Source organism: Ranitomeya imitator, chromosome 2, assembly GCF_032444005.1.
Source record: "Ranitomeya imitator isolate aRanImi1 chromosome 2, aRanImi1.pri, whole genome shotgun sequence".
Lineage (NCBI taxonomy): Eukaryota > Metazoa > Chordata > Amphibia > Anura > Dendrobatidae > Ranitomeya > Ranitomeya imitator.
Window position 1 is genome coordinate 515,218,470 of NC_091283.1, and position 14,993 is coordinate 515,233,462.

The 14,993-nt window shown below is 46.3% G+C and overlaps 1 protein-coding gene across 2 annotated transcripts in view; it reads right to left on the reverse strand.

The window, feature by feature from the left end:
• Positions 1-7,345: 7,345 nt before the first annotated feature.
• SKAP1 (src kinase associated phosphoprotein 1) overlaps positions 7,346-14,993 on the reverse strand; it is an 834,367-nt gene continuing 826,719 nt past the window's right edge. Inside the window, exon 12 of one of the 2 annotated variants that reach the window (XM_069751743.1) lies at positions 7,346-7,545. In XM_069751743.1, coding sequence (XP_069607844.1) covers positions 7,450-7,545 — 96 coding nt within the window. In that variant the 3' untranslated portion in view covers positions 7,346-7,449. The remainder of the gene's footprint in view (positions 7,546-14,993) is intronic. The other variant, XM_069751744.1, reaches the window with a different exon arrangement.

Sequence of the window (14,993 nt, forward strand, 5' to 3'; positions counted from 1 at the left end):
TCTGATGGATTTCTTTTTTTTCTTCAGGCTATTGAGGTGTGTTTCTCTTCTGTTGAGAGTTCCTTTGACCACAAGTTATAGGTTCACAGCAAAAGCTTCCGCTTGCAAATGCCACACCTGGAATCAGCTGTATACCTTGTATCTGCTTAATTTATTATGGAAAAGCCCAATGCAGCCCATTAAAGAGCTTGTAAGATAATTGTTTAATTACCTTTGGTCCCTTGAAAAATAGGCAGCTACATATTAAAGAGCTTTAATTCATAAACCCTTACTCCAACTAAGAATTGAATACTCTGGGCGTGTCTTAGCTGGCCATGTGAGTGGAAGCAGGGAAGAGTGCTCCTGCTGCCAGAAGGACAAAAATCCTGCTTTAACCCCGATTTTCGGGTAAACTCACCTAAATCCGGCTGGCTAAAGGTCCGGAGAGTGCAGCAGTGCGAAGCGGCAGGTCCGGAGTTGGCAGCGATGACCAGGAGGCGGCAGAAAGACGCTGGCACCAGCGATGCAGGAGCCGGCCAAGATGGTGCCGATGCTAGGGAGGACGCAGAGAAGGAGAACGCCGCATGTCAGCGGCGCATGGAGGTGGCCGCAAAGCTGCAGCAGTATGCCAGAGTGGAGGCTGCTGAGGAGGCAGAACCAGGATCTGGAGCTGACCAGGAGGAGGAGGAAGCAAGCAAGGCTGAGCAGCATGAGGTACAGAGGGGGAAGGAGAGAGGCAGCATGGCTGGGGCTAGTGGGGGATCTGAAGCCATATCACAGGGAGAGGAGCCGACTCTTAAGGTACCTTCACATTAAGCGACGCTGCAGCGATACCGACAACGATCCGGATCGCTGCAGCGTCGCTGTTTGGTCGCTGGAGAGCTGTCACACAGACCGCTCTCCAGCGACCAACGATGTCGGTAACCAGGGTAAACATCGGGTAACTAAGCGCAGGGCCGCGCTTAGTAACCCGATGTTTACCCTGGTTACCATCCTAAAAGTAAAAAAAACAAACAGTACATACTTACCTACAGCCGTCTGTCCTCCAGCGCTGTGCTCTGCACTCCTCCTGTACTGTCTGTATGAGCACAGCGGCCGGAAAGCAGAACGGTGACGTCACCGCTCTGCTTTCCGGCTGACCGACGCTCACAGCCAGTACAGGAGGAGTGCAGAGCACAGCGCTGGAGGACAGACGGCTGTAGGTAAGAATGTAGTGTTTGTTTTTTTTTACTTTTAGGATGGTAACCAGGGTAAACATCGGGTTACTAAGCGCGACCCTGTGCTTAGTTACCCGATGTTTACCCTGGTTACCAGTGAAGACGTCGCTGGATCGGTGTCACACACGCCGATCCAGCGATGTCAGCAGGAGTCCAGCGACGAAATAAAGTTCTGGACTTTATTCAGCGACCAACGATCTCCCAGCAGGGGCCTGATCGTTGGTCGCTGTCACACATAACGATTTCATTAACGATGCAGGAAGTTAAAGGGGACACGGCACAGATTAATGCGGCTCTGCAGAAAATGGACAAACGTATAGGAGTGGTGGAGGGGAGGGTGAGCACGGCAGAAGATCACATAGTTAAGCTACAAAAAGCTGAAAAGAAGTTCGCCCAAGCAATAGCCGAGCTCGCTGCTAAAAATGAGGATCTGGAAAATAGATCCAGAAGAAATAATATACGTATAGTGGGGCTGCCTGAAAAGACTGAGGGAGAAATCCCACTGAGTTTGTGGAGAACTGGCTGCTGGAGAAGATTGGGAACACAGTGTTGACAAAAGTCTTTGCTGTTGAACGTGCTCATAGGGTCCCGCCGCAGCCCCCTGCCCCAGGAGCGAATCCCCGTACCATGCTTGCTAAAATACTCAATTACAGAGACAGAGACATTATCCTTAGAAAGGCTAGAGAGATGGAGGATCTGACGGCTGGAGGTCAAAAAATCGCCATTTATCCGGATTATTCCGCTGCGGTTCAGAAACAGCGGATGAAGTTTACTGGAGTCAAGCGGCGACTGAGGGAGCTGGGAGTGCAGTACTCAGTGATGTTTCCCGCCAAGCTGAGACTGGTGGCTTTTAATAAGACCCACTTTTTCTTGACACCGGAGGACGCTACCCAGTGGCTTGATACTCATGAGAAAAAGCTTAAGGGAATGGGCGACTGACATTTCGGCGAGATCCAGTTGGGATTTGTTTTCTCTGTCGATAGAGGAGAGTTCTGCGCTCGTTAGCAATGGTTAAAGAGTTGAGCAACTGTTGGGGGTTTTGCTGGGCCATATTGAAGGAATGGCCGGAGGGGACAGTACCAACTACTAAGTACGGGGGAGGAGGGTTATGCTGGGTACTGTGAACTGGTTTGGTACTTTTTCTATATGTTCATATAAGTTGAAATGTTAAGATACAATAAAGTGAAAGTTGGGGGGGAAATTGTGATTGCTATGGCAGCGGGACGCGAATGGAGAGGGTTAAGTAAGGGAGAGTGTTCGCAGTGGGCAGTGGAGCCCCACTCTTGATGAGAGGAAGAATGCGTTGTATTGGGGGGATTAGGGGGGCAAGTTGGGAGGGGGCAGGGGGGGTGGGAGGGTTGGGGCAGCTCATACTTGGGAAATTGGATACTTTAAGAAATCATGAGCCACATTATGGGAGATTGTATTAAAATATTGAGTTGGAATGTGAGAGGTCTGGCGGATAAAACACGGCAGGCGGCAAGTCTGCAGTATGTCCGAGAACAGAAGGTCTCGATGATATGTCTGCTGGAGACACATTTAGTGCGGGAGAGGGTGAACGTATTGAATAGGCGCTGGATACAGAGGGCGTATCATTCTACTTTCTCGACGTACTCTAGGGGTGTGTCTGTGTTAATACCTGCGGGGGTGCAGTATGAGGAAGTAATGGTAAAAGAGGATGTGGATGGTCAGTATGTGGTGGTGAAATGTAAAATAAATGGAGTGTTGATGTGTATAGCGGCAATGTATATTCCGCCCCCATACTCAAGTAAGAAGATAAGAGAGGTGCTGGAGATGGGAAGAGCGTTGGGGACCGTTACCATCTCTAATTATTGGCGATCTTAATAATATCTGTGATGACTTTTGGGACAAAAACAAAAATCCCCAGAATAGAACAGGGGGACATATCACTACGTTTGGGACCTATGTCCGGGAAGTAGGTATGATTGATTTATGGAGAGTTAGACATATTGGGGAAAGGACGTACTCATGCTACTCGCCAGCTCATGGTACTTTGTCTAGGATTGACTTGGCGCTGGGTAACTGTTTACTGGACACGATGGTAGGGGAGGTGAGATATTTGCCTAGGGCTCTTTCAGACCATAGTCCAGTTGAGGTGGAATTTCGGCCGGTGGGGACACGGATCGGGAGCAGGAAGGAGTGGAAGATTCACCCTAATTGGCTACACAGTATGGACTTGGAAAAGATAAAGAAGGAGTTGGTGGAATTTTTTGAGATCAACAAGGGAAGTGTAGATGTTCTTACTGTGTGGGAAGCCATGAAGGCGTACTTGAGGGGACTGCTGTTCAGGGATATTAGCAGGTGTAGGAGGAAATCGAGAGAGACAGAGAGGTTGGCGGTTGAAGGGCTGAGGATAGCCGAAGATGAGATGGTAATAGCGGGTACCCCGGAAGCTGGGAGGAGGCTAAAGGCAGCTCAGAGTCAGTTGGAGGAGGTATTGCTCGGTAAGGCTGAAAGGAAGAGGGAATTCATGAATCTGGCTTTTTACCAGGAGGGCGAATCTGTGGGTCATTTGCTATCGATGGTGGCTTCTGCCCAGAGAAACACTTCCTTTGTTCATTCTTTGGTATCGGGGAGCGGTGTGGCTGTCTCTGAGACTTCAGAGATTTTGGACATTTTTGCGGATTTTTATGCGGACCTATATTCCTCTCAGGTAGATGGGTCGGTGGAGGACACGGTGGCATTCCTTGAGGAATTGGAGCTCCCAAAGCTGAGTGACATAGAGAAGATTTGGAAGCTCCCATTACGGAGGAGGAATTGGGTCGGGCACTGCAGTCTATGGCTAATGGGAAGGCACCTGGCGTAGATGGATTTCCTGCTGAAATTTATAAAAACTTTGGGGAAGTGCTGATCCCTAAATTAAGGGTACTTCTGGAGGAGGCTAGGAGTGGCGGTCGTCTACCGGCATCTATGCGGGAGGCCATAATAGTGGTGATTCCTAAGGAGGGGAAGGACCCGACACAGCCGGATTCATATCGGCCAATCTCCTTGCTTACTACAGACGTTAAACTTCTGGCTAAGGTGTTGGCGATGAGGTTGACAAGTGTTATTTCCGGCCTGGTGCACTCAGACCAGTCCGGCTTTATGCCTGATCGGTCCACTGCGATCAACTTACGAAGGCTGTATATGAATTTGCAACTCAGATCCGACAACTGTGGCCAGAGAGTTATTGCATCTTTAGACGCTCATAAGGCGTTCGATAGTGTGGAGTGGGGATATCTCTGGCAGGTGCTCCAGAGTATGGGGTTTGGACCGCAGTTCATATCCTGGATTCGACTGATGTACTCGATGCCGATGGCTAGGGTTAGGGTAAATGGGGAGTTATCACGGACCATACAACTGGCTAGAGGGACGAGATAGGGGTGTCCGCTCTCTCCTCTTTTGTTTGCTCTGGCGGTGGAACCACTGGCTGCTAAGCTTCGACGGTCTGATGAGGTGACTGGGTTTAAATATGGGATGATTGAAGAAAGGGTGGCGTTGTATGCGGATGACATTCTGCTATTTCTGGCTGACCCGGGTACGTCCTTGGAGGGAGCCATTGGGATTATTGAGCGTTTCGGATCGGTGTCGGGACTTAGGATAAACTGGAGTAAGTCTGTCTTGTTTAAGGTGGATGATGATGGTGGGGAGCCACTGGAGGATGGGCGACTGGAGGTGACTAGCCAATTTAAGTACCTTGGAATATGGGTATCTATGCCTGTTACTGACTATATACATAGAAATCTGACTCCAATCTTAGGTGTTCTTAAAGCGAAAGCGGATGCTTGGCTTAAACTGAATTTATCTGTGGTAGGTAGGGTGAATCTTATTAAAATTATTTTGATGCCAAAAATACTGTATATTCTTCATATTGCGCCAGTTTGGATACCACGCGGGAGATTTAGACAGATTAACTCTCTGTTCAGGAATTTGATATGGGGGAGACAGCATCCGCGTATCAAACTGGAGACACTTCAGCGACCCAAGGAAGATGGGGGATTGGCATTGCCTAACCCTGAAATATATTTTCTTGCAGCCCAGAGTCAGCATTTAAAAGGCTGGGCGCAGGAAGGGTCATCTGGGGCGGTACAGCGGCTGATGGAAGTGGTGACCAAAAGAAGGCCAGTGGTGCAATGTCTGGAGGATGGATCCCTGGGGGCTCTGGGGAAATTATACCCGACTGTGTTGTTGATACGCAGGCTGTGGGGTAGGCTGAGACATATACGGGGGTCACGGATTTGACTAGATTCTCACCGCTATGGCATAACAGCAACTTACAGGAGTTTGAGGCACTGGGGGTACTGACAGAATGGCAGGTCAAAGGGATTCAGTACATGTTTCAAATAATTGAGCGAGGTGAATTGAAATCATTTTCCCAATTACAGGCGGAATTTGGTCTTGGGGCTGTGGGGGAATTTCAGTATTTGCGGATGAGGCATGCTTTTGGAGCTCAGAGTAGAAACGGAGGTATTGGAATTCAGAGGGATATAGTACTGGAGTATGTGTGTAATGAAGGGACTACTGGGGGAGTCATATCTACTTTGTATAAAAATCTGTTGCACACTTTCCTATTGGGGTTTCCAATAATGGCGAGAGCTAAGTGGGAGAGGGATCTGGGTCCAATGGAGAATGAGACTTGGGAGTCTGTGCTAGAATGGGTCCCACGATTGTCACTGAGCGAACCGTATAGACTGTCACAGCTCTATGTGATACACAGGGTTTATAAGTCACCGATGGTGCTATATAAGGCTGGTTTGCGTGATGATTCTGAATGCCCGAGGTGTAAAACTGCAGATGCTGATATACTCCATATGATGTGGACGTGTCCGAGACTGGCTGCTTTTTGGGTGGTAGTTTTGAGTCGTATGGAAGGTGCGTATGGATGTAAGGTGCCAAGGGATCCACTTGTGTGCTTGTTGGGATGTGTGGATGAGATTGGCGTGGATAACAACCTGAAGATAGCTATTGCCAGATTGTTATACATGGCTAGGAAGGTAATAGCTCGAAATTGGATTAGGGAAGAACCGCCGTCAAGAGGAGAGTTCCTCCAGTATGTGAAGCAGGGCCTGACACTGGAAAAGGGGTTTTATAAAAAAAGAGGGAAAATCGAAATGTTCAATAAAATGTGGTCTCCGTGGATTGCTATGGGATAGGGGTATTATAGAGGGAGAGTTAATTAAGGTTCCTAATTAATGGTAATGTTAAATGTGGCTTATATTATTGGCCGAGGGATTAGATAGTATATTGGTCTAATAATGGAAGTGCTAAGCAAGGGGAGCTGCTTTGTTGGGTGGGGTTGGGGGGTGGTGGGATTGAAGGGGAATGTTTGAAGGGGGGGGGGGAAAGCTTTGTATTGAAAATGAGAATGTAACATGTCATTTATCTTGTTATTCTTAATAAAAATTTATTTGAATAAAAAAAAAGAATTGAATACTCTTGAATCAAAGCTGAGAGTCTGCACTTTAAGCCCATATTGATTATATAACTATCTTGACTATATTTTGTTAAACAGCCAAAAAAACAAAACTTGTGCCACTGTCCAACTATTCCCGGACTTGTACGTGTGAAAAACAAGTAAAACACACAAGTGAAAAACTGTCCTCTTAATACCTTTATATAAAAGATTGAGGTGTCACAACACAAACATTATATAAAAAGTTCAGAAATTCTAGTGAGTGTAAAGCAGATTGTGCAAGGAGTCAATTTGATATTTTTTTTATTTTTACTAATAATGGCATACTATAGGGAATATTACCACTTAGCGCCTTGCCAGGAGTTTGCTTGATTTTTTAATTGAATGCTGTGTGCAGTTAGTGGTGAAAATAAATTGTGCTAAAATGTGGTTATTACACTTTATAGTATGAACTGTGCAAAATACTGTGCAAAATATTTAGAATTGTAGACATTCCACACATTTGTGTACTCATTTAAATTGTGCTAAAATGTGGTTATTACACTTTATAGTATGAACTGTGCAAAATACTGTGCAAAATATTTAGAATTGTAGACATTCCACACATTTGTGTACTCACATCAATTTGACCCATGCAAGCAGTGAGAATGCCAGGCTAAGACACTCACAGTTTGCCATCTAGTGGCCAGCAGTGTGACATTCAGGAGTAGATTGAGAGAAAGCAGATGCCTTAGTTCAAGAAGCAATACTTTATTTCTGCAGACATTTAGATTCTGACATACATGCATCCCAATGCCGTATAAGCAGTTTATCTTTCATTGAGAAGTGCAGAATTTCAGTTCATCTCAGGTCAAAGGCGGCTTGCAAATATTCCTTAGGCACGATACCAATAATTCCATCCAGCTCTCCAACCCACCAACCGTAGGCATTGTATTCCTGAAGTAAAACATGAAAAGAAAAAATATAAAGAGAACAATTATAATTTCAGGATTTTAAGAGGTATTTTTGCAGAAAGGCTCTGCCAAAGGTTGCAATAAATAGTCCTTTTTATGACATAGGCCAGTGTTCACCAACTCCAGTCCTCAAGAGCCACCAACAGGTTGTGTTTTCAGGATTTCTTTAGTATAGCCCAGGTGATGGAACTGTTGCCTGTCTAGATGATGGAATTCTCACATGGGCAATACTAAGGAAATCCTGAAAACATGACCCGATGGTGGGTCTGGAGGACCGAACTTGGGGGAATGCTGACATAGGCCATACATACTATGATGGGATATCCACCTTTTGCAGAATAGATTTACCCCGACTCCTTTTTTGGAACGCCAGAAAGGGAGAGGTAGATTTGGCACAAGCATAGTCTGCCATCTTGTTCTCATCCCCGTGGGCTGTCAACCATTCCTGATTGGAGGGAACAAACCTATCACCATCTGACGGTCTATGAAATATGAAGCAGAGCAGGGGTGTCAAACTGCATTCCTCGAGGGCCGCCATCTGTGCATGTCTTCAAGATTTCCTTAGCATTGCACAAGGTGCAAACAGGTCATGTTTTCCGGATTTCCTTGTATTGCACAGGTGATAATTTAATCACCTGCACAGAGAATGATTCAAGCACCTTGTGCAATGCTAAGGAAATCTTTAAGACATGCATGGTTTGCGGCCCTCGAGGAATGCAGTTTGACACCCCTGCTATAAACCATATCCCTAAAGCTATACGCTACCTTTAATAGGTGTCCAATCGGCCAGTATAAATGATTGGTGGTGGCAGCTAGATTTTTGTGGGTTATTGGGAATTTGGTGCTGACTACACCACAGCATATATATTCCATGGGTTGGAATCAGATGTGGGTATACTTTACACCCACTGAACTCCCCAATATCCATGAATGCAGCCTCGTCCAAGATTTGGCCAAAAGTTGTGAGCCCATCCACCAATCGTTATTAGCCATAGGTAAGTGTTCACACTAGGCAGTCAGCTCAGGTACCCATCCGTTCTGAGATTACCTTGACGATTGGTGGATGGGCTCACAACTTTTGGCCAAATCTTGTGCTAAGAATCTCATGTGTTTTTTCATATATTTCACAAGCCATTATGCTATTCCCATTTCATGTATCGCACATTTCCTTGCTCTAGCACAGATTAATTTTGAGTGCAGCCATTAATCTATTTGCAACAGTACATTTGTCTCACAAATTAACCCCTTTGTGACACAGCCAATTTCGGTCTTTGCATTTTCATTGTTTACCTTATTCCTAGTGCCATAACGTTTTTGTGATACAATTTTCTTGAATGTGGAGAAAATGAGAAAAAATGTCCCATCTTCTCCTCTCTCTCTGTGAACATCACACCTACTCGGATGACATCCGAGTGATGTCAGATTTTTTTTCTCCAGGCTCATTGACTTGCATGGCTGACTGCGATCCGAATATCGGATGTAAATCGCGCATGCTGCAATATTTTCTACGGACAGACTGTTTGAGAAAAAAATGCTCAAGACAAAAATCAGACATGTGCTTGGCCCCATAGAATAACATTGGTCCAAGTGTGATCCCGAGGTTTTGATGGATTGCCCTCTGACCAAGAGCCCTTACAGTGACGAATAGATCTAACTTTACTTTGACAATCAGTAATGCTGTCTCACTTTTGTACAACATCTTGGCTGAAAAGCAGGATTTATCTGAATATGCCATCATCTATTTCATTACATGTGGACACTGAAAAGGAAATAATATTTTGACACTTTTCCACCTTGTGAAATTTAATTATGATGAAGATACTGAAAGGAAAATCTAAATGTGTACAGTACTTCACTGGAAGTCATCAAAAGGTTAAAGGTACTGTCACACTAGACGATATCGCTAGCGATCCGTGACGTTGCAGCGTCCTCGCTAGCGATATCGTCCAGTGTAACAGGCAGCAGCGATCAGGCCCCTGCTGGGAGATCGCTGGTCGGGGAAGAAAGTCCAGAACTTTATTTCGTCACTGGACTCCCCGTAGACATCGCTGAATCGGCGTGTGTGACACCGATTCAGCGATGTCTTCACTGGTAACCAGGGTAAACATCGGGTAACTAAGCGCAGGGCCGCGCTTAGTAACCCGATGTTTACCCTGGTTACCAGCGTAAAAAAACAAACAGTACATACTTACATTCAGCTGTCTGTCCCTTGCCGTCTGGTTCCTGCACTGACTGCTGGCCGTAAAGTGAAAGTGAAAGCACAGCACAGCGGTGAGTCACCGCTGTGTGACTCACCGCTGTGCTGTGCTTTCACTTTCACTTTACGACCAGCAGTCAGTGCAGGAACCAGACGGCAAGGGACAGACAGCTGAATGTAAGTATGTACTGTTTGTTTTTTTACACTGGTAACCAGGGTAAACATCGGGTTACTAAGCGCGGCCCTGCGCTTAGTTACCCGATGTTTACCCTGGTTACCGGGGACCTCGGGATCGTTGGTCGCTGGAGAGCTGTCTGTGTGACAGCTCTCCAACGACCAAACAGCGACGCTGCAGCGATCCGGATCGTTGTCGGTATCACTGCAGCGTCGCTAAGTGTGACGGTACCTTAAGGGCTGAGGCAATTAACATTTTTCATGAAGGCAGTCCAGCACACTCAGGAGCCTTGAAATGAACAGAGATGTTACTAGGTAGATTAGACATGAAGGTTATAGATAGCTGGATCACACATGTAGCTGCATTCTACAAGGGTGAATCACTGCTGAGCAATATATTCAGTCAGCTGCCTCCTACTTACACTACTGTTAAAAAGTTTAGGGTCACCCAGACAATTTTGTGTTTTCCATGAAAACTCATACTTTTATTAATCAAATGATTTGCCAAATGAATTGAAAATCTAGTCCAGACATTGACAAGGTTCGAAAAAAAGATTTTTATTTGAAATAATAATTTTCTCCTTTAAACTTTGCTTTCGTCAAAGAATGCTCCCTTTGCAGCAAATACAGCATTGCAGAGATTTGGCATTCTAGCAGTTAATTTGCTGAGGTAATCTGGAGAAATTTCACCACATGCTTCCAGAAGCCCCTCACACAAGTTGGTTTGACTTGATGGACACTTTTTGCGTACCATACGGTCAAGCTGCTCCCGCTACAGCTCAATGGGGTTGAGATCTGGTGACTGCGCTGGCCACTCCATTACAGATAGAATACCAGCTGCCTGCTTCTTCCCTAAATAGTTCTTGCATAATTTGGAGGTGTGCTTTGGGTCATTGTCCTGGTGTAGGATGAAATTGGCTCCAATCAAGCGCTGTCCAAAGGGTATGGCATGGCATTGCAAAATGGAGTGATAGCCTTCCTTATTCAATATCCCTTTTACCTTGTACAAATCTCCCACTTTACCAGCACCAAAGCAACCCCAGACCATCACGTTACCTCCACCATGCTTGAGAGATGGCGTCAGGCACTCTTCCAGCATCTTTTCATTTGTTCTGCGTCTGACAAATGTTCTTCTGTGTGATCCAAACACCTGAAACTTGGATTTGTCTGTCCATAACTTTTTTTGAATCTTCCTCTGTCAAATGTCGGTGTTCTTTTGCCCATATTAATCTTTTCCTTTTATTAGCCAGTGTTAGATATGGCTTTTTCTTTGCCACTCTGCCCTGAAGGCCATCATCCTGGAGTCACCTCTTCACTGTAGACGTTGACACTGGAGATTTGCATGTACTATTTAATGAAGCTGCCATTTGAGGACCTGTGAGGCGTCGATTTCTCAAACTACAGACTCTAATGTACCTGTCTTGTTGCTCAGTTGTGCAGCGGGGCCTCTCACTTCTCTTTCTATTCTGGTTAGAGCCTGTTTGTGCTCTCCTCTGAAGGGAGTAGTACACACCGTTGTAGGAAATCTTCAGTTTCTTGACAATTTCTCGCATGGAATAGCCTGATTTTCCAAAAACAAGAATAGATTGTCGAGTTTCACATGAAGGTTCTTTTTTTCTGGCCATTTTGAGAGTTTAATGGAACCAACAAATTTAATGCTCCAGATTCTCAACTAGCTCAAAAGAAGGTCAGGTTTATAGGTTTTCTAATCAGCCAAACTGTTTTCAGGTGTGCTAACATACTTGCACAAGGGTTTTCAAGGGTATTTTAACCATCCATTAGCCGCCTTCTTCAGTTAGCAAACACAAAGTACCATAAGAACACTGGAGTGATGGTTGTGGGAAATGGTCCTCTATACACCTATGAAGATATTGCATTACAAACCAGAGGTTTGCAGCTAAAATAGTCATTTACCACATTAACAATATATAGAGTGTATTTCTAAATCATTTAATGTTAGCTTAATTGGAAAAAAATGTGCTTTGCTTTCAAAAATAAGGACATTTCTAAGTGACTCTAAACTTTTGAATGGTAGTAACTAGTACCGTATTTTTCAGACCATAAGACGGACTTTTTCCCTCCAAATTTGGGAGGAAAGTGTGGGTGCGTCTTATGGTAGGGATGTAACATGTGTGGAGGGGGGCAGCGGTGAGTGGGATCGCACTGGAATCCCACTTTCAGGAAGCAGAAAAATGTCCCCACTGCCGGAATCAGTGCTGGGGAAACCATGTGGTCCCGATCAGGGCCGTATTTGCCACTAGGCACGCGACGGCACGTGCCTAGGGCGGCGACATTGCGGGGGGCGGCACCTGAGCAAGGTGTTTTTTTTTTTTGTTTTTTTTTAATAAGTCCCGGGTCAAAAACGCGACCGACGGCCCCGCCCCCCGCTTCCGAGTCCCCCCACCTCCAAGTCTCCGAGTCCCCCCGCCTCTGAGTCCCACCCACCCTCCTTGAAGACGATACTCACCTGCTCCAGCGATGCCTGGTCTCAGCGTCTGTAGCACGTCCTGAGTGAGTGGTCTGGTGGTACCGCTAATTAAGGTAATGAATATGCGCATATTCATTACCTTAATTAGCGGTACCACATGACCGCTCACTCAGGAAGAAGGCGCTGCGGCGGGACAGAGCCGGAGCCGGAGGGATGTCGGCGCGGCGTGTGGGACAGGCAGCTGACAGGTGAGTATGAGGGACGGGGTCGGGTGGTAAGCCACCCGCGCCATGCAAGATGGCCCGGGAGAAGGAGCGGGTGGAGAGATGAGCCATGCAGAGGGAGGGATGGGGGGGGGGGAATTATGAGCCATCAGCCATGCATAGGGAGGGAGGGAGGGGGGGAATTATGAGCCATCAGCCATGCATAGGGAGGGGGGGGGAATTATGAGCCATCAGCCATGCATAGGGAGGGAGGGGGGTGAATTATGAGCCATCAGCCATGCATAGGGAGGGAGGGGGGGGGGGAATTATGAGCCATCAGGCATGCATAGGGAGGGAGGGAGGGAGGGGGGGGAATTATGAGCCATCAGCCATGCATAGGGAGGGGGGGGGGAATTATGAGCCATCAGCCATGCATAGGGAGGGAGGGGGGGGGAATTATGAGCCATCAGCCATGCATAGGGAGGAAGGGGGGAATTATGAGCCATCAGCCATGCATAGGGAGGGAGGGGGGAATTATGAGCCATCAGCCATGCATAGGGAGGGAGGGGGGAATTATGAGCAATCAGCCATGCATAGGGAGGGAGGGGGGGGGGGAATTGTGAGCCATCAGCCATGCATACAGGGGGGGGGGATTATGAGCCATCAGCCATGCATACAGGGGGGGGATTATGAGCCATCAGCCATGCATACAGGGGGGGGAATTATGAGCCATCAGCCATGCATACAGGGGGGGAATTATGAGCCATCAGCCATGCATACAGGGGGGGGGGGAATTATGAGCCATCAGCCATGCATACAGGGGGGGGGAATTATGAGCCATCAGCCATGCATACAGGGGGGGGGGAATTATGAGCCATCAGCCATGCATACAGGGGGGGGAATTATGAGCCATCAGCCATGCATACGGGGGGGGGGGAATTATGAGCCATCAGCCATGCATACAGGGGGGGAATTATGAGCCATCAGCCATGCATACGGGGGGGGGGAATTATGAGCCATCAGTCATGCATACAGGGGGGGGGGGGAGGGGATTATGAGCCATCAGCCATGCATACAGGGGGGGGGAATTATGAGCCATGCATACAGGAGGAGGGGGGGATATGAGCCATGGCCATTATACAATATGGAGCATCATGTGGGGCCATTATAAAGTATGGAGCATCATGTGAGGTCATTATACAGTATTGAGCATCATGTGCGGTCATTATACAGTATGGAGCATCATGTGTGTATTGAGCATCATGTGCGGTCATTATACAGTATGGAGCATCATGTGTGGTCATTATACAGTATGGAGCATCATGTGTGGTCATTATGCAGTATGGAGCATCATGTGAGGTCATTATACAGTATTGAGCATCATGTGAGGTCATTATACAGTATGGAGCATCATGTGCAGTCATTATACAGTATGGAGCATCATGTGAGGTCATTATACAGTATGGAGCATCATGTGCGGTCATTATACAGTATTGAGCATCATGTGGGGCCATTATAAAGTATGGAGCATCATGTATGGCCATTATACAGTATTGAGCATCATGTGGGGCCATTATAAAGTATGGAGCATCATGTATGGCCATTATACAGTATTGAGCATCATGTGCGGTCATTATACAGTATGAAGCATCATGTGAGGTCATTATACAGTATTGAGCATCATGTGCGGTCATTATACAGTATGGAGCATCATTTGTGTATTGAGCATCATGTGCGGTCATTATACAGTATGGAGCATCATGTGTGGTCATTATACAGTATGGAGCATCATGTGTGGTCATTATGCAATATGGAGCATCATGTGAGGTCATTATACAGTATTGAGCATCATGTGAGGTCATTATACAGTATGGAGCATCATGTGCAGTCATTATACAGTATGGAGCATCATGTGAGGTCATTATACAGTATGGAGCATCATGTGCGGTCATTATACAGTATTGAGCATCATGTGGGGCCATTATAAAGTATGGAGCATCATGTATGGCCATTATACAGTATTGAGCATCATGTGCGGTCATTATACAGTATGGAGCATCATGTGAGGTCATTATACAGTATGGAGCATCATGTGAGGTCATTATACAGTATTGAGCATCATGTGAGGTCATTATACAGTATGGAGCATCATGTGCGGTCATTATACAGTATGGAGCATCATGTGCGGTCATTATACAGTATTGAGCATCATGTGAGGTCATTATACAATATGGAGCATCATGTGCGGTCATTATACAGTATTGAGCATCATGTGGGGCCATTATAAAGTATGGAGCATCATGTATGGCCATTATACAGTATTGAGCATCATTGTGCGGCCATTATACAGTATGGAGCATCATGTGTGGCCGTTATACAGTATGGAGCATCATGTAGGGCCATTATACAGTATGTGGAGCACTGCGTAG